At 37.4% G+C, this 25,299-nt stretch overlaps 1 protein-coding gene across 3 annotated transcripts; it reads left to right on the top strand.

Moving 5' to 3' along the window:
- The first annotated feature begins 85 nt into the window (after window positions 1–85).
- Window positions 86–25,299, top strand: UFSP2 (UFM1 specific peptidase 2). 3 transcript variants are annotated; one of them, XM_061177198.1, is made up of 12 exons: window positions 86–164; window positions 8,424–8,502; window positions 11,201–11,384; window positions 11,466–11,532; window positions 13,759–13,916; window positions 14,305–14,497; window positions 15,823–15,969; window positions 18,742–18,906; window positions 19,117–19,241; window positions 20,437–20,513; window positions 21,425–21,549; window positions 25,133–25,299. In XM_061177198.1, the coding sequence occupies exons 1-12, from the start codon at window positions 162–164 to the stop codon at window positions 25,217–25,219; spliced, it is 1,410 nt and encodes a 469-aa protein (XP_061033181.1). In that variant the 5' UTR covers window positions 86–161; the 3' UTR covers window positions 25,220–25,299. The 3 variants fall into 3 exon arrangements, with proteins under 3 accessions (XP_061033181.1, XP_061033182.1, XP_061033183.1); XM_061177199.1 differs by lacking the exon at window positions 25,133–25,299 and having other exon boundaries at window positions 20,437–20,518; window positions 21,425–21,543; XM_061177200.1 differs by lacking the exons at window positions 20,437–20,513; window positions 25,133–25,299 and having other exon boundaries at window positions 21,425–21,545.

The raw sequence follows: 25,299 nt of genomic DNA, 5'->3' as shown, positions 1-25,299 counted from the left end.
CGCGAGATGTGGCGTGATGGTACGCCCCGTGACGTATATTGCAGGGCATGTTGGGAATTGTAGTCGGCCTTCCCAAGCCCCGCCCCCGATGACGCCAGTTCCGGGCCAGCGTCCTGTGCCTGGGCGGCCGTCGGCGCCCCTATCAGCTCCACGTACCCGCTATGGTGAGTACCCGTGCTCGCCCCCAACCCCTGCGTTTCCCCTCAGACTTCACTAGCTGCTACGATGCTTTATGGCCCTTGAAATAACTGGTTCTGCCGGGACCCACGGTGGTAGCTGCGAACTCCGTGGTCTGGGCCGTCCTGTCCTCGGCCTCTCCCGGTAGGACCGGAGGGAAACTGCCCCGCACAACCTTGAACCCCCGGCCCCACTGCAGCCGCCTTTGGATACGCCCGCCCTGCACCTTCTACTTGTGCATGCATTTTGAGAACGAGGGAATTGTGAGGCGTTTTTGAAGGTTTCGAGGAAGGATTGGACCTGGGAAAGATATGAGTGACTTTGCAAATACTGTATTCCCTTAGCTGCTGTGATGTCACACTCCCCTGGTTTCCCTCTTAATTGCTCAAGCAGGTCCTCCAATCCGTATCCTAGATGTGGCGTTCAGTACTTTTCTTTACACCCTATGCTTTCTCCAAAATTTGTATCTCCAGCTTAGAGATGTATTCTGAGCTCCAGATCCGCATATCTACTAACTGTACCTCCACTTGGATGGCTCATATGTATTTCAGACTCAGCAAGTTCAAAACTGACTCACCATTCCCACCTCCCCTCGTGCCACACCTGCTCTTCCTCCAGTGATCCCCATCTCAGTTCATTGGGCTACCATCCACCCCACCGTTGTTCATGCCAAAAACCTGGAAATCATCATCCTTGACATCGCCCTCTTCTCAACACCTGAACATCTGTTCACTAATCAAATGCTATGAAATCTACTTCTAAATGGCTGTCAGTCGTCACTGTCTAACTATCCTTGTCCTTGGCACCATGAGATCTAACCATCTGCTGTGGTCTCTTAAGTGGTCTTTTAAGCAGGCCTTCACCAATCTGAGCCCCTGCCTGGGATGGGCTTGTCCACCTGCACCCCCATCTTTCCTTTGGAATTGTTCATACTCTTACATACTTACCCCTCAGATCTCAGTTTAAATATTATTTCTTCAGAAGGGATCTCACTTCAGAAGTGTAAGGAGATTCTAGTGCATTCTCATAAGATCTCTTATGGAACCTTCACAACAACCCTGTGAAGTTGTATATTTTTCCAGTTTTACAGAAGAGAAGACAGACTTGAGTGATTAGTTACAAGGTCATAAAGAAAGTAACAGTTAAATGTTGCTCTTGCCTGTCTTTATAACTTTTATCTTCAGTATCTTTCAGTGCCATTAAATATTTTTTATTCAAATAGGTGCGTAGTATTTAACTGACTTATTTACTTAACATACTTGTTATTGGTAGCTATTTAGGTGGGGTTTTTTGTTTGTTTGCTTGCTTTTTGCTATGATGAATAACAGTATGGTAAGTGGGTAACATTCAAGCTAAATTTGTCTGAACTTTCGTGATTATTTCTTTAGGATAAATTCCTAGAAGTATAATTGGGGCAAAGGACATGGCCTTTCAACAGGTTACAATTTATGGAAAATAAAAGCAGTCACCCTTAAAAAAATGTGACAAGGGGACTTCCCTGGCAGTCCAGTGGTTAAGACTCCTCGCCCAATGCAGGGGGCACAGGTTCAATCCCTGGTTGGGGAAGAACCCACATGCCGCGTGGCGCGGCTAAAAAAAAAAAAATGTGACAAGGATTTGTAAATGAGAAAAATAGTAATGGTACCTACTTTGTAATGTTCTGAGGATCAAAGTTAATATATGTCCAGTCATTTAGCATAGTGCCTTTTACTTTTTAAGGGCTCAGTAAATGTAAATACTTACTAATTTATTTCAAAATAGGGTTCTTACTGTGTAGTATGGTTCTTCAGCCTGTTTGGGACATATTTTGAGTGGGACATATTTTGAGTATCTGATGAAACCTCTGAAATGCCTTCCTCCTTCCCACTCCTCTCCCCCAGCAAAATGATATATGTCTTTGTCATATGTCAACTACCTGCAATGTATGGACCCAAATTAAGAACTGCTAATAGATTCCACTTTGCAAGTGCTTTTTTCCCCATTTATAAGTTACAAGCATTTTCCTATGGCATTAAATATTCTTATAAAGCATTATTTTTCATTACTGTATAATCATAATTATTTAATCAATATCTTGTTGACAGGTTAACATCTGTATACCCTAATCTTTGTGTGTTTTGCAAATTTCCTTAGAAATTAAATTTCTAAATACAGAATTACTAGGCCAAGAATGTGAATATAAGGCTTTTTTTTTTGAATTTTTGAATTTTGTTTTTTTTTTTATACAGCAGGTTCTTCTTAGTCATCAGTTTTATACACATCAGTGTATACATGTCAATCCCAATCGCCCAAATCATCACACCACCACCACCACCACCACCCCTGCCGCGTTCCCCCCTTGGTGTCCATACATTTGTTCTCTACATCTGTGTCTCAGTTTCTGCCCTGCAAACCAGTTCATCTGTACCATTTTTCTAGGTTCCACATACATGCGTTAATATACGATATTTGTTTTTCTCTTTCTGACTTAGTTCACTCTGTATGACAGTCTCTAGATCCATCCACGTCTCCACAAATGACCCAATTTCGTTCCTTTTTATGGCTGAGTAATACTCCATTGTATATATGTACCACATCTTCTTTATCCATTCGTCTGTCAATGGGCATTTAGGTTGCTTCCATGTCCTGGCTATTGTAAATAGTGCTGCAATGAACATTGGGGTGCATGTGCCTTTTTGAATTATGGTTTTCTCTGGGTATATGCCCAGTAGTGGGATTGCTGGATCATATGGTAATTTTATTTTTAGTTTTTTAAGGAACCTCCATACTGTTCTCCATAGTGGCTGTATCAATTTACATTCCCACCAACAGTGCAAGAGGGTTCCGTTTTCTCCACACCCTCTCCAGCATTTGTTGTTCGTAGATTTTCTGATGACACCCATTCTAACTGGTGTGAGGTGGTACCTCATTGTAGTTTTTATTTGTTTGTTTTTTGTTTTTAATAGAGATGTACACGTATAAATTGTGTGCTTTTCTCAGTATGTTTTTTTTTTAATTTTTTATTTATTTATTTATTTATTTATTTATTTATTTATTTATGGCTGTGTTGGGTCTTCGTCTCTGTGCGAGGGCTTTCTCTAGTTGCGGCAAGTGGGGGCCACTCTTCATCGCGGTGCGTGGGCCTCTCACTATCGCGGCCTCTCTTGTTGCGGAGCACAGGCTCCAGACGCGCAGGCTCAGTAATTGTGGCTCACGGGCCTAGTTGCTCTGCGGCATGTGGGATCTTCCCAGACCAGGGCTGGAACCCGTGTCCCCTGCATTGGCAGGCAGATTCTCAACCACTGCGCTACCAGGGAAGCCCCCTCAGTGTAGTTTTGATTTGCATTTCTCTAATAATTAGTGATGCTGAGCAGCTTTTCATGTGCTTCTTGGCCATCTGTATGTCTTCTTTGGAGAAATGTCTGTTTAGGTCCTCGGCCCATTTTTGGATTGGGTTGTTTGTTTTTTTAATATGGAGGTGCATGAGCTGTTTATATATTTTGGAGTTAATTCTTTGTCCATTGATTCGTTTGCAAATATTTTCTCCCATTCTGAGGGTTGTCTTTTTGTCTTGTTTATGGTTTCCTTTGCTGTGCAAAAGCTTTGAAGTTTCATTAGGTCGCATTTGTTTATTTTTGTATTTATTTCCATTACTCTAGGAGGTGGATCAAAAAAATCTTGCTGTGATTTATGTCAAAGAGTGTTCCTCCTATGTTTTCCTCTAAGAGTTTTATAGTGTCCGGTCTTACATTTAGGTCTCTAATCCATTTGGAGTTTATTTTTGTGTATGGTGTTAGGGAGTGTTCTAATTTCATTCTTTTACATGTAGCTGTCCAGTTTTCCCAGCAGCACTTATTGAAGAGACTGTCTTTTCTCCATTGTATATCCTTGGCTCCTTTCTCATAGATTAGTTGACCATAGGTGCGTGGGTTTATCTCTGGGCTTCCTGTCTTGTTCCATTGATCTATATTTCTGTTTTTGTGCCAGTACCATATTGTCTTGATTACTGTAGCTTTGTAGTATAGTCTGAAGTCAGGGAGTCTGATTCCTCCAGCTCCATTTTTTTCCCTCAAGACTGCTTTGGCTATTCGGGATCTTTTGTGTCTCCATACAAATTTTAAGATTTTTTTGTTCTACTTCTGTAAAAAATGCCATTGGTAATTTGATAGGGATTGCATTGAATCTGTAGATTGCCTTGGATAGTATAGTCATTTTCACAATATTGATTCTTCCAATCCAAGAACATGGTATATCTCTCCATCTGTTGGTATCATCTTTAATTTCTTTCATCAGTGTCTTATAGTTTTCTATGTACAGGTCTTTTGTCTCCCTAGGTAAGTTTATTCCTAGGTATTTTATTCTTTTTGTTGCAGTGGTAAATGGGAGTGTTTCTTTAATTTCTCTTTCAGATTTTTCATCATTAGTGTATAGGAATGCAAGAGATTTCTGTGCATTAAGTTTGTATCCTGCAACTTTACCAAATTCATTGATTAGCTCTAGTAGTTTTCTGGTGGCATCTTTAGGATTCTCTATGTATAGTATCATGTCATCTGCAAACAGTGACAGTTTTCCTTCTTCTTTTCCAATTTGTATTCTTTTATTTATTTTTCGTCTCTGATTGCCATGGCTAGGACTTCCAAAACTATGTTGAATAATAGTGGTGAGAGTGGACATCCTAGTCTTGTTCCTGACCTTAGAAGAAATGCTTTCAGTTTTTCCCCATTGAGAATGATGTTTGCTGTGGGTTTGTCATATATGGCCTTTACTATGTTGAGGTAGGTTCCCTCTATGCCCACTTTCTGGAGAGTTTTTATCATAAATGGGTGTTGAATTTTGTCAAAAGCTTTTTCTGCATTTGTTGAGATGATCATATGGTTTTTATTCTTCAATTTGTTAATTTGGTGTATCACATTGATTGATTTGTGTATATTGAAGAATCCTTGCATCCCGGGGATAAATCCCACTTGATCATGGTGTGTGATCCTTTTAATGTGTTGCTGGGTTCTGTTTGCTAGTATTTTGTTGAGGATTTTTGCATCTATATTCATCAGTGATATTGGTCTGTAATTTTCTTTTTTTGTAGTATCTTTGTCTGGTTTTGGTATCAGGGTGATGGTGGCCTCATAGAATGAGTTTGGGAGTGTTCCTTCCTCTGCAATTTTTTGGAAGAGTTTGAGAAGGATGGGTGTTAGCTCGTCTCTAAATGTTTGATAGAATTCACCTGTGAAGCCATCTGGTCCTGGACTTTTGTTTGTTGGGAGATTTTTAATCACAGTTTCAATTTCATTACTTGTGATTGGTCTGTTCATATTTTCTATTTCTTCCTGATTCAGTCTTGGAAGGTTATACCTCTCTAAGAATTTGTCCATTTCTTCCAGATTGTCCATTTTATTGGCATAGAGTTGCTTGTAGCAGTCTCTTAGGATGCTTTGTATTTCTGCGGTGTCTGTTGTAACTTCTCCTTTTTCATTTCTAATTTTATTGATTTGAGTCCTCTCCCTCTTTTTCTTGATGAGTCTGGCTAATGGTTTATCAATTTTGTTTATCTTCTCAAAGAACCAGCTTTTAGTTTTATTGATCTTTGCTATTGTTTTCTTTGTTTCTATTTCATTTATTTCTGCTCTGATCTTTATGATTCTCTCCTGCTGCTAACTTTGGGTTTTGTTTGTTCTTCTTTCTCTAGTTCCTTTAGGTATAAAGTTAGATTGTTTATTTGAGATTTTTCTTGTTTCTTGAGGTAGGCTTGTATAGCTATAAACTTCCCTCTTCGAACTGCTTTTGCTGCATCCCATAGGTTTTGGATGGTCGTGTTTTCATTGTCATTTGTCTCTAGGTATTTTTTGATTTCCTCTTTGATTTCTTCAGTGATCTCTTGGTTATTTAGTAACGTATTGTTTAGCCTCCATGTGTTTGTGTTTTTTACGTTTTTTTCCCTGTAATTCATTTCTAATCTCACAGCGTTGTGGTCAGAAAAGATGCTTGTTATGATTTCAATTTTCTTAAATTTACTGAGGCTTGATTTGTGACCCAAGATGTGATCTATCCTGGAGAATGTTCTGTGTGCACTTGAGAAGAAAGTGTAGTCTGCTGTTTTTGGATGGAATGTCCTATAAATATCAATTAAATCTATCTGGTCTATTGCGTCATTTGAAGCTTGTGTTTCCTTATTTATTTTCATTTTGGATGATCTGTCCATTGGTGTAAGTGAGGTGTTAAAGTCCCCCACTATTATTGTGTTACTGTCGATTTCCTCTTTTATAGCTGCTAGCAATTGCCTTATGTATTGAGGTGCTTCTATGTTGGGTGCATATATATTTATAACTGTTTTATCTTCTTCTTGGATTGATCCCTTGATCATTATGTAGTGTCCTTCCTTGTCTCTTGTAACATTCTTTATTTTAAAGTCTATTTTATCTGATATGAGTATTGCTACTCCAGCTTTCTTTTGATTTCCATTTGCATGGAATATCTTTTTCCATCCCCTCACTTTCAGTCTGTATGTGTCCCTAGGTCTGAAGTGGGTCTCTTGTAGACAGCATATAGTTGGGTCTTGTTTTTGTATCCATTCAGCAAGCCTGTGTCTTTTGGTTGGAGCATTTAATCCATTCACGTTTAAGGTAATTATCGATATGTATGTTCCTATGACCATTTTCTTAATTGTTTTGGGTTTGTTTTTATAGGTCCTTTTCTTCTCTTGTGTTTCCCAGTTAGAGAAGTTCCTTTAGCATTTGTTGTAGAGCTGGTTTGGTGGTGCTGAATTCTCTTAGCTTTTGCTTGTCTGTAAAGCTTTTGATTTCTCCATCGAATCTGAATGAGATCCTTGCTGGGTAGAGTAATGTTGTTTGTAGGTTCTTCCCTTTCATCACTTTAAGTATATCATGCCACTCCCTTCTGGCTTGTAGAGTTTCTGCTGAGAAATCAGCTGTTAACCTTATTGGAGTTCCCTTGTATGTTATTTGTCGTTTTTCCCTTGCTGCTTTCAATAATTTTTCTTTGTCTTTAATTTTTGCCAGTTTGATTACTGTGTGTCTCGGTGTGGTTCTCCTTGGGTTTATCCTGTATGGGACTCTCTGTGCTTCCTGGACTTGGGTGGCTATTTCCTTTCCCATGTTAGGGAAGTTTTTGACTATAATCTCTTCAAATATTTTCTCTGGTCCTTTCTCTCTCTCTTCTCCTTCTGGGACCCCTATAATGCGAATGTTGTAGTGTTTAATGTTGTCCCAGAGGTCGCTTAGGCTGTCTTCATTTCTTTTCATTCTTTTTTCTTTATTCTGTTCTGCAGCAGTGAATTCCACCATTCTGTCTTCCAGGTCACTTATCCGTTCTTCTGCCTCAGTTATTCTGCTATTGATTCCTTCTAGTGTAGTTTTCATTTCAGTTATTATATTGTTGATCTCTGTTTGTTTGTTCTTTAATTCTTCTAGATCTTTGTTAAACATTTCTTGCATCTTCTTGATCTTTGCCTCCATTTTTTTTCCGAGGTCCTGGATCATCTTCACTATCATTATTCTGAATTCTTTTTCTGGAAGGTTCCCTATCTCCACTTCATTTAGTTGTTTTTCTGGGGTTTTATCTTGTTCCTTCATCTGGTACATAGCCCTCTGCCTTTTCATCTTGTCTGTCTTTCTGTGAATGTGGTTTTTGTTCCACAGGCTGCAGGATTGTAGTTCTTCTTGCTTCTGCTCGTGAATATAAGGCTTTTGATTCTTATTGCCACATCACCCTATGAAGAATTCTAAGAGTTTATACTCCCACCATCAGTGATATATTAGTTTCCTCTCATTGTCTTGACCATCAGTTCTTATCATAATAGGGTCAGTGTTTCTGTCCCATTCTTAAACTAGTTATTTTCCATTGATCTTTTCATGTCATTGTTAAACCCTATAATTGTTAAAACTGTAATTTAGAAATACTTTCTTAGAGCAGTGGTCCTCAACCTTTTCCCATTAGAATCATTCACATGGAGGACTTTTTAAATATCCTTGTGCCTAGACCCTCTCCAGGCCAATTAATCAGAATCTCGGGGGGTGTAGCCCAGGAATCAGTATTTTAAACTTCTCTGGTGATTTCAATGTGGAACAAAGGTTGAGAACCTCTTATTTAGAATTTAGGGTGTTTTGTTTTTCTCCATAAAACAAGGAATTAACTCATGAAATAACTTGAAAAATCAAGGTTAATTAATGCCTTAACCTAAATTCAGTTAGATTCTAATTTATGTGAGGATGAGTTTTTGTTTTACAATGAAATTTTGGTTTTATTTGTCTTAGGTTATTTCAGAGACTATGGATATACTCTTCAGAATGAGAGGTGGCCTTGATCTAGCTTTTCAGCTAGCTACTCCTAATGGTAGGTCTGCCAAAATACTCTGCTTTTTTATTATAAAGTTGATTATGAAATATAGTGAGATTCTTACCATTTTGCACATGAAACTGAGAGATAGGATGAATAAACTGTCTAAGGTCATATAGTTAGTAAGTGATATAAATTGGATTTAAACTTAGACACTGTTCCCCACCACCTCTAGCCCATGGGGCTCTCTGTGCACATTAGGAAAAGGTGTCTCCTTACTTAAGAAACTTTACTGCCCTCTCAAAGAAAATTGTCACGATAAATATAAATATCCACCATGAGCACAATATAAAGAGGCACCCAGACTTGTACATTGTAGGCTTACAACTGTACATAACCCTGTGCCTCCAGAGCCCACTCTCTTGAATGTCGTGTTGTTTAGGAATGGTAGGCAAGCTCTATGGGAGAAAAATCAGCAGTGTTTGTATAAACCAGATTCTAGGATGTCTTCCTGTTTCTGACTACTGCCACAAACTGAGGCAAAGAATATCAGAGGAAGAAGATGAGGAGCTGTGTTGGAGATGTGTTTCATTTGAGATGCCACAGTAAGCCAAGTGCCAACGCCCAACAGGCATTTGGTAATTTGAGTCTGAAACTTAGGGGAGAGTGGTCAGAACTGGAGATAAGAGAACTTAATATCTCTCAAGGATGGTAGTTAATACCTTGATACTAAATGAAATCACTCAAGAAAAGCATGATCAATGGTGTCAGGAGCCACAAAGAAGTTCAGAAAGATAAGGAATAAACAGTGTCAGAGTTCCTTGAAGGAGATCACCGGCTGACGATTATTTACTGGCCCTTTGGAAAGAGGGAGAGTGAATGCAGAATGTTCTTTCTGACCCATCCCTTCATATTAGACAATTGTTCTCAATCTTGGTCCACATTCTAATCCCCACTTCCAGACCAATTAAAGTCTCTAAGGACAGAGACTCGGGCATCAGTAAGATTTTTAGGTGATTCTCTAATGTGCCATCAAGATGAGAATCATTTTGCAAGGACTAAAACTCACTTTTAGGCCTATCTTATCAGTAAAGTATTGTTGTTCCTTAATATGTTACTTGTATGGATAAAGCCTTACATTTTACAACTTAATATAAATTGAAGGTATACTTTGCTATGAACTTATCCCAAAGTATAACTAATATATTAGTCACCAGATATAATGATGTAATTTCAAATGTAAATAAGGACTACAGATACTTTTTACCTAGTAATTAATGTATTTGAGCTTGTCTTCTGACTTGATAGTATTCCTCCTCCTGTATCAAACTCTTTGAAACACTCAATGAAGGGAATCATTAATGAGGAAATTGAGGGGAAGAAGGTGCTTAACTTAAAGACATCACAATTATTTAGGTACTTTACCTCATGGTCTTTCAGGGATAAACAGAAGGTAATCCAGGAATTATGTTTGTCTTTTGTAGTGCAGCTAAAAATCTTTACATTTGGCTTTCTGAAACATATCAGGATATCTTTTAATCTGACTTGTTAAAAGTAATCTTTTCTCTACCACAATCTCAAGGTATTTATTTATCAAGATGTCAGTGTGATAGTTAAATAAATATTTTAATCACAAGGTTAACTAGGTTTAGGATTTAGGAGTATAAAGCTAAGACAAGTATTTAAATATTGTCTTCTTCAGATATATCTTCTTTATAGTTTTGACTTTGGAACCATGAAAATGTTTTTCATATTTAAAAAGTTCTATAAAGTAAAAAGGAAATCCCTGAAAATGAAGTCAGACAAATATCAGGTTGATGACATACCACACAGAGAAAAAAACTGTGACTTCAGAGCACAGTACTTTGTACAGTCTTAGTGGGATGTAGTCCAAGGAAGAAAAGAACTATAAAGAAATTTAAATTTCATGCAACTGTTTTATTGCTATAAGTAATATGGTATTTTGAGAGTAATTGGAATCCTTATACATTGCTGATGGGAATATAAAATGGTGCAGTTTCTTTGGAAAACAGTTTGGCAGTTCCTCAAAAAGACAGTTACCGTATGACCCAGCAATTCTTCCTAGGTGATCACCTAAGAGAATTAAAAACGTATGTCCACACAATAACTTGTGCACGAATGTTCGCATTATTCATAATAACTGAAAAGTAGAAACAACCCAAATGTGTATCAGCTTATGAATGGATAAACAAAACATGTTTTGCTCATACAATGGAGTATTATTCAGCCATAAAAAAGAGTGAAGTGCTAATTCATGCTATGGATGAATTCACATTATGGATGAATCCACAATATGGATGAATCTTGAAAGTATTAGGCCGAGTGAAAGAAGCCAGACACAAAAGGCTACGTAATGTGTGATTCCATTTATATGAAGTGTCCAGAATAGGCAGATCTATAGAGACCAAAAGTAGGTTAGTGATTGCCATGGGAGAATGGGGAATGACCGCTGGTAAGGCCAGGGTTTCTTTGGGGGTGATGAAATGTTCTGGAATTAAATAGTGATGATTTTAAACCTTGTCGTATACTAAAAGCAACTGAATTGTACATATTAAACAATGAATTTTATGTCATTTTTTTTTAAAAAAGGCAAAAAAAATGTTTTTATAGTATTGAATGTAGGGAATGGATATTTGGGGGTCAGTTTTACTGTGCTGTACTTTTGTGTGCTTGGAAGCATTCATGTTGAAAAGTTTACAGTTTTTCTTATTCTATTTATATTCTTTTAATTTAGAAATTTTTATCAAGAAAGCACTAAAACATATGTTGAGTGACCTCTCAACCAAACTTTCTTCAAATGCACTTGTGTTCAGGATCTGCCACAGTTCAGTGTACATATGGCCTAACAGTGACATGAACACCATTCCAGGAGAACTGACTGATAGTTCCACCTGTAAGAACATAATGCGCTTTATTCAGTGAGTATGCTTGAAGATGGCTAGAAGTGTTTTCACAACGTCATTTCGTATGATAAACATCTTCGTGTATTAAAAATTTAGATTTGAACAGGAAGAAGATACAAAACGAAAATTCATGAGGAAGAAAGACAAAAAGTTGTCAGACATGGTAAGCAAATCACCTGTCTTCTTAGTGATAAAATTTTCAATCCTTGAATTTGGAGTTGAGTGAGATCTTAGAAATTACTTAACCCAACTTTCTTATCTTTTTTACAGATCAGATTATTCAGGTCCAGAAAAATTAAATGACTTGCCAGAGGTTATATCTCTGGTGTACATATCTAAACTTTTGTCCCATTATAATATATATCTTAAATGGGTTTTTTGGATGCCTTGTTTGCTCCCACAGAAATAAAACAGCTTGAGTCTGTTTACAAATTATTTAAAAACAAATAAAAAGGGATCATTCTGAAACATGACAGTGACACATTATGCTATATGAGGTAGTAAATAATAAATGATTTACTTTTCTTCACACTGTTTTGGTTCTGTTGATTTTTGAACCAGTACTATTGAGTACCTGCCACATGCCACGAACTTTGCCAGATATTGGAGATGAAAAATGGAGCTGCTGGTTCAAGGCAGGAAGTTGTACAAAGTTAGTATGCCTTTAGTGTTTTTCCAGACTAGTAAGGAAAATAGAGTGGACGTGAGGTTGGAGATGTGGGCAGGGACCACTTAGGAGAAGCCAAACCAAAACAGTAGCTACAGTAATAAAGAGGAGGGAATGGATACAAGAACTATTTAGGGGATCGAATAGATTATACTTGGAAACTAATTGGATGTGGGATGACCAGCTTCTTGCTTGGGTAAAGATGGAAGATGGGGAAGACATGAGGTCAGTTTCGGTCACATTATGTTTTAGACAGCAGTGAGGAGTCCACATGAGCTGTTAGATTTATAAATGTGGAGTGTACAAAAAAAATTATGGGCTATGGATAAGGATTTGAGAATTACCAGTCGTTGGAGCTTGACATTTTGAGGGATACAGGTCAGTTCTTTTGTAGGATGTTCCTCAGTTTGGGTTTGGGTTTGTTTTAGGCTTCCTCATGATAGATTCATGTGGTCATTGTTGGTAGGAATACCACAGAAGTAATGTGTGTCCTTCTCAGCACGTCGTATGAAAGAAGCATATGCTCAGTTTGTTCTTGTATTAGTGATGTTAACTTTGATCATTTAATGTGGTATCTGCCAGTGTTCTCCACTGTGAGGGTACTATTTTTTGCCCTTATAATTAGTAAGTATTTTGTGGGAAGGTACTTTGAGTTTATATATATATATCCTGTTCCTCATCAAGTTTTTACCCATCACTTCTAACATCAATTGATAATTTTTGCCAGAATCTAGCATTAATCTGATGGTTGCAAAGTAGTGATTTTTCTAAGTCTATCGTTTCCTTTTACATTTATTAGATGACATACTGTGAGGGAGAGATTTTCCATTTCCCTATTTGTTTATTAACTGCATGGAAGCATGGATTCCTATTTTATGCAATGAGTTATCTGTTACTGTTACTGTCATTAGTTATTTTGATGCTCACATTTTCTAAGATTTGGCCAATAGAAACTTCATGCTGGCTCCAATGTCCTCTTGACACCATATTTTTGAGTACTTGCTACTTTCTTCCACAGGATGTTCCAGACACATCTTGTACTTTCCCTGTGTTAGCTCAGGAATCAGCCATTTCCCCAAGGAACACACACATGTATATATACATACTATACATATATAACACATACATCCATATTTGTGTAAATCATATTATACCTCCAGTTCTACTTCAGCCTCACACAATTCCTAACCTTTTCCCAGTGAGAAACCTGGCTTCCAGTACTCTTAATATTTTGCTAAATTTGTTTAATATACAGAAAGCATTTTCGGAATTGTTTTCCCATGCCACTATCAAAATCAAACCTACTAATAGAGTTCAATATTTGTTTATAGTTTTTTATGTCTTTAGACCACAGGTATATAGTCATGATACATGTTTAAAAGTTGCTTCAGTGTGTGGTTATTGTATCTTGTTCATTTGATTTTTTTTGTTCTGTTTTGAAATTTTTAAATGTATACAAAAGTAGAGAAAATAGTTAAATGAAGCCTGGTGAACCTAACTTTAATGTTTATCAGTACGTGATCAATCTGATTTCACCTTCACTCCCCACTCACTCTCCCCTTCTCAGATTATTTTGAAGCAGGGAAGATTTCTTCTTTAAGATTTGTGCTTTTCAATAATTTACTGTAATATAGCTTATATGGTCCTTAAAAAGTCGTTTACTTACCTTTTATATTATTATTCAGTGTTCTATAAGTTAACTTTTACTGTTTATCTTTATAGCATCAAATAGTAAATATAGATCTTATGCTGGAAATGTCAACCCCTCTGGCACCTGTAACACCCATCATTGAAAGAGAAAGCGGAGGACACCACTATGTTAATATGACTTTACCGGTCGATGCAGTTGTATCTGTTGCTCCAGAAGAAACGTGGGGAAAGTAGGTATTTTCTAATACTACTGCCACGTTTAAATAAGGACCCTCTCCCAAAGTAATCAGAGCTCATTTTAAATTATCATATAGGCATATCCAGTGTTGCTGTTGTTTTTACTATGATTTACTCCTTGTTTATTATTAAACTAAGAGTCATCTAGTAATTAGATGTTTATTGGAGGAAGTAGAGTAATATGCAAAACCTGTAGGGTTTTCCCTTTATCTACACAGAGGAAATTTAGTTTATTTAACATTTAACTTTGCATTTTTTAGACTTCCTTTAATAAACCTGGTCCAATCGAGGATATATTAGGAATATAGTCACTCGACAGTTTCATGTATCATAAACTACTATAACTTCTGTTAATGCACTTGTATATTCCCCCCCCCTCAGAGTTCGTAAACGTCTAGTTGATGCAATTCATAATCAACTAACTGATATGGAACAATGCATTTTGAAATACATGAAAGGAACATCTATCGTGGTCCCTGAACCACTGCACTTTTTATTACCAGGGGAAAAAAATCTTGTAACAGTTTCATATCCATCAGGAATTCCAGATGATCAGCTGCAGGCCTATAGAAAGGTGAAACCAATTCATTTTTTCTTAAAAAAAATACAGCTGTCATTCATTTTGTATTTAATTATGTGTTTCTAATAAATGGACATTGTTTTGTGATTTAATTTTAAAGTGTGGACGCAGACTATTAGCTTTACACCTTATTTAATTTCTGTTCTATAACTTTTTAAAGTATTATTAATGAAAAAATACTTTGCTAAACCATATGTAACATTTTAATTTCATATGTTCAGTGTAGTTCATATGTTATTTTTCTGTAATGAAATTTAGAACTGAAAAGATGCTTACATGCCTAGAGCAGCTGATGAGTGTTATTTAATATATTCTTTTTCTCTTCCGTTACTTCCAGATTTGTGAAAGAGACAAGATTAGAGTCAGAGAAGGGAAATTAGGATTTATGCTGTTTCTAATTAGGATTTATAGTATTACTCCATCCCCCACCTCCCAGGGTTATTTGGGTTTTATTAGAGGCATTTTAAAGAAAACATGATCAGCATTCAAAGAAATGAGATTTCTTGGCAAAATGACTGGTTTGGGAGTACATATTTTTTATGTGTGGCCTTGCCTGGCATCCATCAAATTATACCATGGGACTGTCTTCCTGGTCTCTGTCCCTGAAAAGAGATATAACAATGTAACCCTCTGTACCTCTCTGTAAGTGCCAGATGAATTGATTTGCAGAGGCAACAGTTACATAAGCTAATGATCCCATTCAAACTGCTAGAATACATAGGAGATAGCAAAAGAAGATGTCAGACTTTTCAAAGTAACTACTACATGTTTTTATACATTCAGGAACATATTGCCTTTTAAACATGTATGTGTATTTTTATTTTGATGCCATATTGGTTGGTTTCATGCCACCAATCTCTATAATTTAATCACTACCCCTTATATTTGTTAAGTACTCTAAGCATGATTTTTTAAAATATTTTGATATAATTATATCATTGTTAATTATAATTTACTCATTTACGAGGCTGTTTCAAAACCAGTCTTTAGCCTGGATGTATTTTAACAGAGTGTGTTATAGTGAGTAATTTTAAATTATCTCAGTTCTCTGACTCTAACGAATTATTATCATTTTTCTACATTCCCTTCCAGTTTCTATCCATATACATAGATAAACAAAAATAAATCTTTTTTGGTTTTAGTTTAAATCTCACTTTCTTTGACCTTAGTGAATTAAATCATAAGTGCGTTTGATAACGTTTATAACCAATATTTAGTAAATTTTCTGTTTTGTATCTAGTTTGAGTTTATTTATTGACTAGGAATCTAAATCATGTAACTTTTTTCTCTTCTTTCCTCTTGATTCTGATTTCATTTAGGAGTTACACGATCTCTTCAATCTGCCTCATGATAGACCTTATTTCAGAAGGTCTAATGCTTATCACTTTCCAGATGAACCATACAAAGATGGTTACGTTAGAAATCCACATACTTATCTCAATTCACCTAACATAGAGACTGGTGTGGTGAGTTTAATAATTCTCTATGTGAGTCAATTGATCATAAGTGTCGTTAGTTGTTTTCTGTCTGTACCCAGTGGAAGTTGTAATGATCAATTCATAACGGGTATCATCGTCCCTAAAACATACTTTACCACCCTTTTCTTTTAATGATCATTGCTTAAGATAGCAGTAATTCACAGTGGTCTAAAAAGGTTAGGAATAGATAGTGTGTAGCACATTTCTCTTACTAAAATTCCATTCCTTAATTTCTTTAAAGGCTTGTCCCATTTTATTTCCATTCTGAACCTGAGAAATCATGCTAATTAAGGGCATATTTCTACACAACTCACACTGTAGGAAAAGGCTAATAAAGCACTACATGTTTCCTGTACAGCACGTACCTAGTTGTAAGGGGTAGATCTTTTCACTAAAGGTAGCTCAGAAAAGGAGTGTGGGGAAGGGTTCCTTTAAGGATGCATGCAGGCTAGTAAGAGAGGATCTCATGGGCAACCAAGAATAGGAATCGTACAGCTGGGCCTCTTAGAACAAAGCAGCGCTGTGACCAGCCTCGGTCTCAAGGTGTACTCTCACTCCTTGATGGCATTTCTCAGCTTTCTTTGGGGGTGCTTTTGATCCTAACTGACCTGTTCCTTCCCTTTACTCTACCTTTTCTCAGCCTCGTCTTCTGTTTCCTCATTTTTTCAGCCTGACATAACTTTTCCTACTCTCCCTCAGAGCTGCTGATTGCATGCATTGTTTCAGCTTCATTCCTTGCACTTACTGCCTGATTCACCCTGCACCTCTCAATTCAAATTCCCATGAGAGAAAACTTGATTGGCCCATCTTGTCACGGCATTTATTCAATACCTGCTGAGTCTCCAGGTGCTTTGTAAGGAAATCTTAAGAATTAAAAATGAGTACGTAGGCTTCCCTGGTGGCGCAGTGGTTGAGAATCTGCCTGCCAATGCAGGGGACACGGGTTCGAGCCCTGGTCTGGGAGGATCCCACATGCCGCGGAGCAACTAGGCCCGTGAGCCACAATTACTGAGCCTGCGCGTCTGGAGCCTGTGCTCCGCAACGGGAGAGGCCGCGATAATGAGAGGCCCGCGCACCGCGATGAAGAGTGGCCCCCACTTGCCACAACTAGAGAAAGCCCTCGCACAGAAACAAACACCCAACACAGCCATAAATAAATAAATAAATAAGTAAGTAAGTAAGTAAGTAAGTAAATAAACAAACCCAAAAGTTTAAAAAAAAAAAATGAGTACGTAATACAACGTTGACCCTAGAGCAGTTAGGGGCCCGCTTCTGTTTCTGGCTATCAGCATGCACTTGGGACAGCAGCTTCACCTGCGAGAGCTATGGGCAGACCAGCTTCGCATAGAACAGCCTTGGCTGGGCACTCACCGTTACATGCATACGAATGAGACTTTAGTCAACATTTCAGTGACATTGAATGATTTCACTTATTTTGCTTATATGGGAGGAAATCTTGAGAGATCTGTTCCTGATTGAAAATCTTGTTCTGTCACAGTCATAGAATCATTGAATAGGAAATACAAAACTTAGAGTCTCTAACAAGCAACATAACTCTTGATGGTTTTCTAATAGATTATTACATAAATGTTTTCTCTCTCAGATTATATTTGGAACTCTTCTAGGGTAAGTATTATATCATATACTCATTTTTAATTCCTAATAGTTCTTTACTAAGCGCCGGGACACTCAGAAGGTACTGAATAAATACTGATTGTTTTTTGACAATGAAATGGGTTGGTTATCTGTATTGCAAAAATGCAAGAAGCATTTATATATTTCTTAATATTTATTATACTTAATGTGTGCATGTAACATATATGTAAGTTATAAAGCACAGTAAAGAAATCAATATTGGAGAGCTCCCTACGCCATTTAAGAACTAGGACGTGGCCAGTCTGACTGTGTGCTCCTTCCTATGCACTCCTCTGCCTCCCCGACACCCAGGAGGAACTATTATACTGAGTTTTGGGTTCATCATTCACTTCCCTTTCTTTTAATAGTTTCACCATATATGTACATTTTCTCTCAACAGTGTTGCTTTTAGTCTTGCTTGATTTTGAGTTTTACCAAAATGGTGTCATTCTGTGTATAGTCTTCTACAACTTGCTTTTTCACTCAATATCATGTAGCTAAGATTTATCCATGGTATTGTGTATAACTGTAGTTCAGTTATCTTTATTGCTGGACAATATACCTTGGTATGATTTTTTTCCCCCAGGTTTTTTTGCTATTTAGACAACCCTGCTATGAACGTTACTGTACATGTCTCTTGTTACATATATGCAACAATGTCAACAATTTGCTATATTTGCTTCATTTCTCCTTTTCTCCCCTTGAGCCATTTCAAAGAAAATTACAGGCATCATGCTATTTACTCCTAAATACTTCCAATGCAAATCTCCAAACAATATTAGATTTGCATTCATGATAGTTTGGTTATGATTAATTATTATTTTTTATTCTCTGCTGGATTTAGTTTGCTAATATTTTGTTAAGATTGTTGCATCTGTGTTCATGAATGATATTGTCTTATAATTTTCTTTTCTCATAACTGTTCTTACTTCACTTTTGTATCAGTAGTATACTGGCTCATTGAAAGAGTTGGGGAGTGTTTCCTCTTTTTTAAAAAAATTTTTATAAGGAACTGAAGTAAGTCTAGCTCCGAGAATAGTAAAATGACTCGGTATGTGTATGTGTAATATGATACATACATCTATCTTAAGTTAATATTTTACTATGTTTCTTCTTTTTATATAGATTTCTGTGGTCCAGGGCATATATGGTTACCATCATTATATGCAGGATCGGATAGATGACAATGGCTGGGGCTGTGCTTATCGGTCTCTGCAGACTATCTGCTCTTGGTTCAAACACCAGGGATACACAGAGAGATCCATTCCAACACACAGAGAAATTCAGCAGGTACAGAACATGCCATTTTGAATTGTAATCAGTTGGATGTTTCATTAACCCTTAATATACCATTAATAATTATTCCTACCTCGTGGTGCAGACTTATTTCTGTTTTGAAGAAAAAAAATATAAATACTGGTAATCAGGGAAAATGCCCTAAACGTAATTTTTAATAGCTGTCTTGTGTTTGGATCTTTGTGTATTTTTAAATACACAAAGGCTCTAGTTGATGCTGGGGACAAACCAGCAACATTTGTCGGATCACGGCAGTGGATTGGATCTATCGAGGTGCAGCTGGTACTGAACCATTTGATTGGTATAACTTCAAAAATACTGTTTGTCAGGTAAGGATACTTTAAGAAATCTGAGAAATCATTTCAAAGAGAATTTGTCATTTTTATTAAAAGAAAAAGCGCATTTTCCCTCACATTTGTTTTCACTCTTTTCTCTTCCTCCACATTGCCTCCTTGCTTTATAAATCTCATTTTTCTAGCCCTAAATTTTTTTGTTATTTTTTAGAAGATGTTTGAGTTTATGAGTAAACTTTGTGATATCTGCTTATATGCTCTAGGCCTAATCTTAGTCTGGAAGAGGAAAACTTGCAAATATGTCAGTTTTGAGTAGAGTTACAGAAAGTCTAGTTTTTTTGTTTTGTTTTTCTCTTTTTATTTAGTTTTTTATATATTTTATTTTTTGGCTGCGTTGGGTCTTCGTTGCTGCGCATGGGCTTTCTCTAGTTGTGGTGAGCAGGGGCTACTCTTCATTGCAGTGTGTGGGCTTCTCATTGCGGTGGCTTCTCTTGTTGTGGAGCACGGGCTCTAGGCGCACGGACTTCAGTAGTTGCAGCACGTGGGCTCAGTAGTTGCGGTGCACGGGCTCTAGGGAGCACAGGCTCAGTAGTTGTGGCGCATGGGCTTAGTTGCTCCGCGGCATGTGGGATCTTCCCAGACTAGGGATCGAACCTGTGTCCCGTGCATTGACAGGCAGATTCTTAACCACTGCACCACCAGGGAAGTCCCCAGAAAGTCTAGTTTTTTAATGCTTAAGGCAGAGATGTCTTGAAAGGAAAAAATCAAATGTTGATCTGTGACTGACCTTTTTGTTTATCTCCTACTCTTTTTCTTCCTAAGATTTTAATAAGTTAATAATGTGTCCAAATAATACATTCATTTTATCTTTTCCAATATATTTTAATCACAATTCTAGTATTAAAATATGAGCAAATATTAATATGATTGATATCTATGACCATCACTAGCTTACTCCTTATTTATGAGCTTATGTTTTCAATACATTTTCTATTACAACAACCTTGCTAACTATAGTGTTATTATTTTTATTGTCCAAGTACTTTAATACCTCTGATTTCACAAGTGCAGTTTGGATTGGCTGTGGAAATCAGTGCTAACAAATAAGTGATAGATTAAGTAGTGAAGCATATGGTGATTAAAAAGTGAGTTTTGTCACAGTAAAACATTATTCATACATTCCCAACTATCTTAGAAATAGTTCATCTGATAGAAAATGGTTTCTTTCTAGCCAAGGTTCTGAAATGGCCTCTCAGGGACGGGAACTGGTTAATCATTTCCAGAGTGAAGGAACACCAGTAATGATCGGTAAGGTGTGTGGATATCTTGGGTTCTTTTGGTAGAGTGGAGAGTATGTGAAACTTACGGTTAATAAAAATATGTAATGGCACATAAAATCAGTCATTTTTAAACATATTAAAATTAGCTTTTACATCATGCATACTGTCCTCTGGATATTATTTTAAAATTTCCAAGGCAGGAGGAAAGTTACAAAAAAGATAATAACCAGAAGTAGTAAAGGCTAAGAAGAGAAATGATAACGGTGTTCAAATACTTGAAGAGCTGAGAGCAGAATGGAAAAGAGGCAGTGGTCACTGAGCTGAGCATTGTAAGTCATGGCTAGCACTAACCTGGCTGGCTGTGTGACATTATGCAAATTGCTTAACCTCTCGGGCTTTAGTTGTAAAATAAGAGGATTGGATTAGCTGATCTAAAGATTCACGATTCTGTGAGAAGTAAGACTTGTCCTGTGATGACAGAAGGCAAGCCAAGACTGGTGTGTAAGAAATGCGGGTAGGCAGATTTCAGCAAAATACAGAAAGTATTGAAAGAGTAGATGGGCGGCACCATTGGAGGTACTCAGAGCAGAGGCAGCATTGCCCAGCTGCTGAGAGAGGTACCAACAGCAGTGATTGTTACTCTGTTGTGTGGAGTTTAGACCCTCTGTGGCCCTTTTTAAATCCAGCCTAGGTAATTCCATGGATATTGCAGTGAAATATAAACCTAAGATGATTATAGATACGATTGTTTCTTTTCTGTCTTAAAGATGTAATTTTATCTCTTCAGAGTATATTTGACATTGTGTCGTTTACAGTGTACGCCAGTTGATTTTAATGCTGTTAGATCAATTAATAGGCAAAATAATCTTTTTAAATTGAAATTGAATGGGAAGTTGAGATTAATATATGCCCTCTCATTTCATATTTCCTCTTCAATAGGGGGAGGAGTTTTGGCCCACACAATACTAGGAGTTGCATGGAATGAGATTACAGGACAGATAAAATTTCTGATTTTAGATCCACATTATACAGGCGCTGAAGATCTGCAAGTTATTATAGAAAAGGTAAGTGTCTGTTTAACACAAATTTAGATACAAGGCAAAGAACCCAGAACCAAAGGATAGAAAACTGGCAGCTAACAGAAAGATGGATTATGAACTGAGGGCGGGGTCCTCACTGTAAGGAGGGATTCTAAGGCTGTGATGAGTAATTGTCTCTCTAGATACAGAGGACAAGGACAAGGGGGAACTAAAGTAAATTGTGAAAGACAAAATTTATCAAGACTTTCTCAGTTATTAAACTTAATAGAATGCGAAACTCATAAATATATTCCCCTGGAGACTTACAGCTTTGCATAAATATAAATATAGTGAGATATATCAATGCCTTGAAATAGAGTGGAGTATATAACCTTTATAATTTTAGAATTAACCAAAAATTAGCTAAGCAGTATGCTGGACATTATGGAGGCTTGACTGCCTTTAATTTATTTACATATAACTTCATCTCATTCTATGAAGGAGTTATATTTGAAACAGATTTAAGAGTATTTGTTGATGCTTAAACTACCAGCTAAAGGAGGTATAAATTTAAGTTAATTTATAGGCAACTAATTCAGATTTAGTACTGAGCTTTCATGAGAAACTAGTACTAAATTTTCATGAAACTCAGTAGTAAATCTTTAGGAGGCAAGTGTTATAAGACATAATTAACCTGAGTTTTAAATAAGTTTTATATTCTTTGCCAAATATATTAAAATTACAAAGAATGCATACAGCCTTTACAGCTATAAGCCAATGAATATATCCTATCCACTACCCTTCATTTTTGTCATGTTGTCACTTAAGTCAACATCATTAGTACCCATAAAAAGGTTTCTCTGCTCTTTTTTTTTTTTTTTTTTTTTTTTTAATTTGGCTGCGTTGGGTCTTGGAGTTCACAAGGCTGCTCCTGCAGAGGCATCACGTAGAGACAGTGAAAGGAAAGCAGGGCATGCTCCAGGAGCTGTGGCAGTTTTAACGTGATGACAGCTGGTGAAGAGGTGTGGCTGACAGCTGGAGGGATAGGCAGGAGCTAAATCTGGGATGGCCACTGTGCGCCAGGCAGAGGAGCAAGGCTTTCAGATTTTATCTTAAAGGCAGTGAGACGCCTTATGATTTTAATTAGAGGCATAATACAGATAATAAAATTACTTCTTTTTGGCTGGCTTGATGGACTTTGGACTAAATGGAATTATCTAGGTAGGGTTTTCTAATGCAATTAGATAGAGTGAGGCATTGTCCCTGCTTACTTTCTCTGAGAACTGCACTTTCCTTTGCTAGTTTTATTTTTTTAATCATTAACTTGAGATGTCTGTTTCTTGTGATTAGCAATAATCTTTTTTTTTTTAATTATTTTATCTTTGGCTGCATTGGGTCTTCTTTATTGCACGCGGGCTTTCTCTAGTTGCGGCGAGCGGGGGTTACCCTTCATTGCGGTGGGTGGGCTTCTCATGGCGGTGGCTTCTCTTGTCGAGGAGCACAGGCTCTAGGCGCGCAGGCTCAGTAGTTGTGGCTTGTGGGCTCTAGAGCGCAGGCTCCGTAGTTGTGGCGCATGGGCTTAGTTGCTCCGCAGCATGTGGGATCTTCCCGGACCAGGGCTCGAACCTGTGTGCCCTGCCTTGGCAGGCGGATTCTTAATCACTGCACCACCAGGGAAGCCCTCCTTTGCTAGTTATATTTCTGTAGAACTTTGTAACAGCAAAAACCCTTTGCTCTCTTCACACATGCAAGAAACCTTGAGGCCAAGGCCGGGCCATCAGTAGAAGTGCTGTTGACTCTCACGTGACTCAAGAATCTAAGGCACTGTCTTATTAGTCCATCCCGGCTACTGTAACAGAATACCATAGACTGGGTGGCTTATAACAAGAAATTTATTTCTCACAGTTCCGGAGGCTGGGAAATCCAGGATCAAAGTGCTGGCCAATTTGGTGGGTGGTGAGGCCCACTTTCTAGTTCAAAGATGGCAGTTTTTTTCACTGTCCTCATATGGTGGAAGGGATGAGGGAGCTCTCTGAGCCCTCTTTTAATGAGGGCACCAACCCCATTCGTGAGGGCTCTACCCTCATAACCCAGTCACCTCCCAAAGGCCCACTTCCAAATACCATCACACTGGGGACTAGGGTTCAACATATGAATCTTGGACACATTCAGTCTATGGCAGGGGCCAGAGGGCCATTTGCACCTCTGCCTGACCTCTCTTTACCCACTTGGGGAGCTTTCCTGTTTGAAGTTCCCAAGCCAGACACCTCAAAGGAAATAAGTCTGGCTCCCCTACTTACTCCCCCAGTTTCTGGTTTGGATACCCTCTCTACCCACTTCTCTGGAAAAAAATTTGAGTCTGGTTACCTGGAGATGGCCCACATGTGTGAAAAGACCACAGAAAGATTAAAACAGAGAAAGTATAAGCCTTTTTTTATTTATTGTTAAGAAAACAGATTTTAGGACATTAAATTCATTAGAGAAAGTTTTGCTGAAAAAAATGAGATGATAAAAAAAAGTGTGTTTATGTAAAGAAACAGTTCGCAATGATAATAAACCAAACTTAATGGTGGTTACCTGTGGAGACGGGGGTAGGACTGGTGGAGGATTTTTTTTAATTTTTACTTTTCACCTCATTTGAATTTTTATATGTATCTTTATTTCTGCAATCAGAAAAATAAAAATGAAAAACCTAAAGAGCATCTCTACTCAACCCGCCCACCTCCACACTGAAAAACAGACTAACACACCATCTTCTCCTATAGGAACTCTGACCTTTGACTTCAGGTCACTGCCAGAATGCCCAGCAGCTTCCCAGTTTGGTAGGGTAAGGGGTAAAATTACTACCTGTCACTCACATGGTGGCATTTTGAATCCTCACTAGTCTCCTCACAAGTATTTGCAAACAAAGCATTTCATTTCAGAATGATGTAACACAGACAAGTCGTGAGCTGGGTCTTTAAGAAAATATTGATAACTCAATGCCTTAGAAGAAATTTGATAAACTTCTATATTCACAATGAGATTTTGTTTGAAAGTAATTTTCTCTGCTGGGGAAAAGGATTAATACTGACATAAAATTGGAAAGTGGCATGATTACAGCCTGAGGAAAACGAAGGGCATAGAATGCAACTCCAAGGGCAATCTCAGATTTCTCACTGTCATGTATCACTGCTGAGATGCCACTGCTGGGAAGTCGGGATCAAGGCAGTGGCCGATTCGGTGGCTGGGGAGGCCCACTTTCTAGTTCAGTCTTTTTCACTGTCTATACAGTCTTGTTATGGACAGATGCCAGTTAAACTATCACATGCCATCGACTGCCAGAATTATAAAACTATGCATCTTAAAATCAATAAAATGTGGTATTGAGTAACCGTACCATAATGAAGCTTTTCATTTTTAATGATTCCTATGATTAAATATCATAGAATTAAAGTTTTTTTAATTCTGTCTGAAAGGGGACCAAATAAGCTACTTTTCTATGCTTTACAGGAACTCAAATATTTGAATTATATAGAGCCTTATTCCAAGACCCTGCTGACAGAACAGGATTGTAAAATGTTACAGTTTCAATCATGTAGTCCTATAACTTTGTAAAAGGTTTTCCTTTCCCTTCTCCCAAATCTAGGGCTGGTGTGGATGGAAGGGTCCAGACTTTTGGAACAACGATGCTTACTATAACTTATGTCTTCCTCAGCGACCAAATACTATTTAAAATATCTTGGACTCAAAGACTGTAGTAAAGTTGTACTTTATAAATTTGTTGATAAAGAATAAATTTAATTTCAAATTAAA

This window comes from Eubalaena glacialis, chromosome 20, assembly GCF_028564815.1.
Source record: "Eubalaena glacialis isolate mEubGla1 chromosome 20, mEubGla1.1.hap2.+ XY, whole genome shotgun sequence".
In the NCBI taxonomy this organism is placed as follows: Eukaryota; Metazoa; Chordata; class Mammalia; order Artiodactyla; family Balaenidae; genus Eubalaena; species Eubalaena glacialis.
This window is presented reverse-complemented; position numbering and strand designations above follow the sequence as displayed.

What these genes read in the sequence shown, in the direction of transcription:
- UFSP2 (XM_061177198.1), top strand. An exon ending in TCAGCTAGCTACTCCTAATG is followed by an intron (nt 8,503 to 11,200) that starts GTAGGTCTGCCA and finishes CTTTTAATTTAG; the next exon opens with AAATTTTTATCAAGAAAGCA. An exon ending in TCAAAAATACTGTTTGTCAG is followed by an intron (nt 19,242 to 20,436) that starts GTAAGGATACTT and finishes GTTTCTTTCTAG; the next exon opens with CCAAGGTTCTGAAATGGCCT.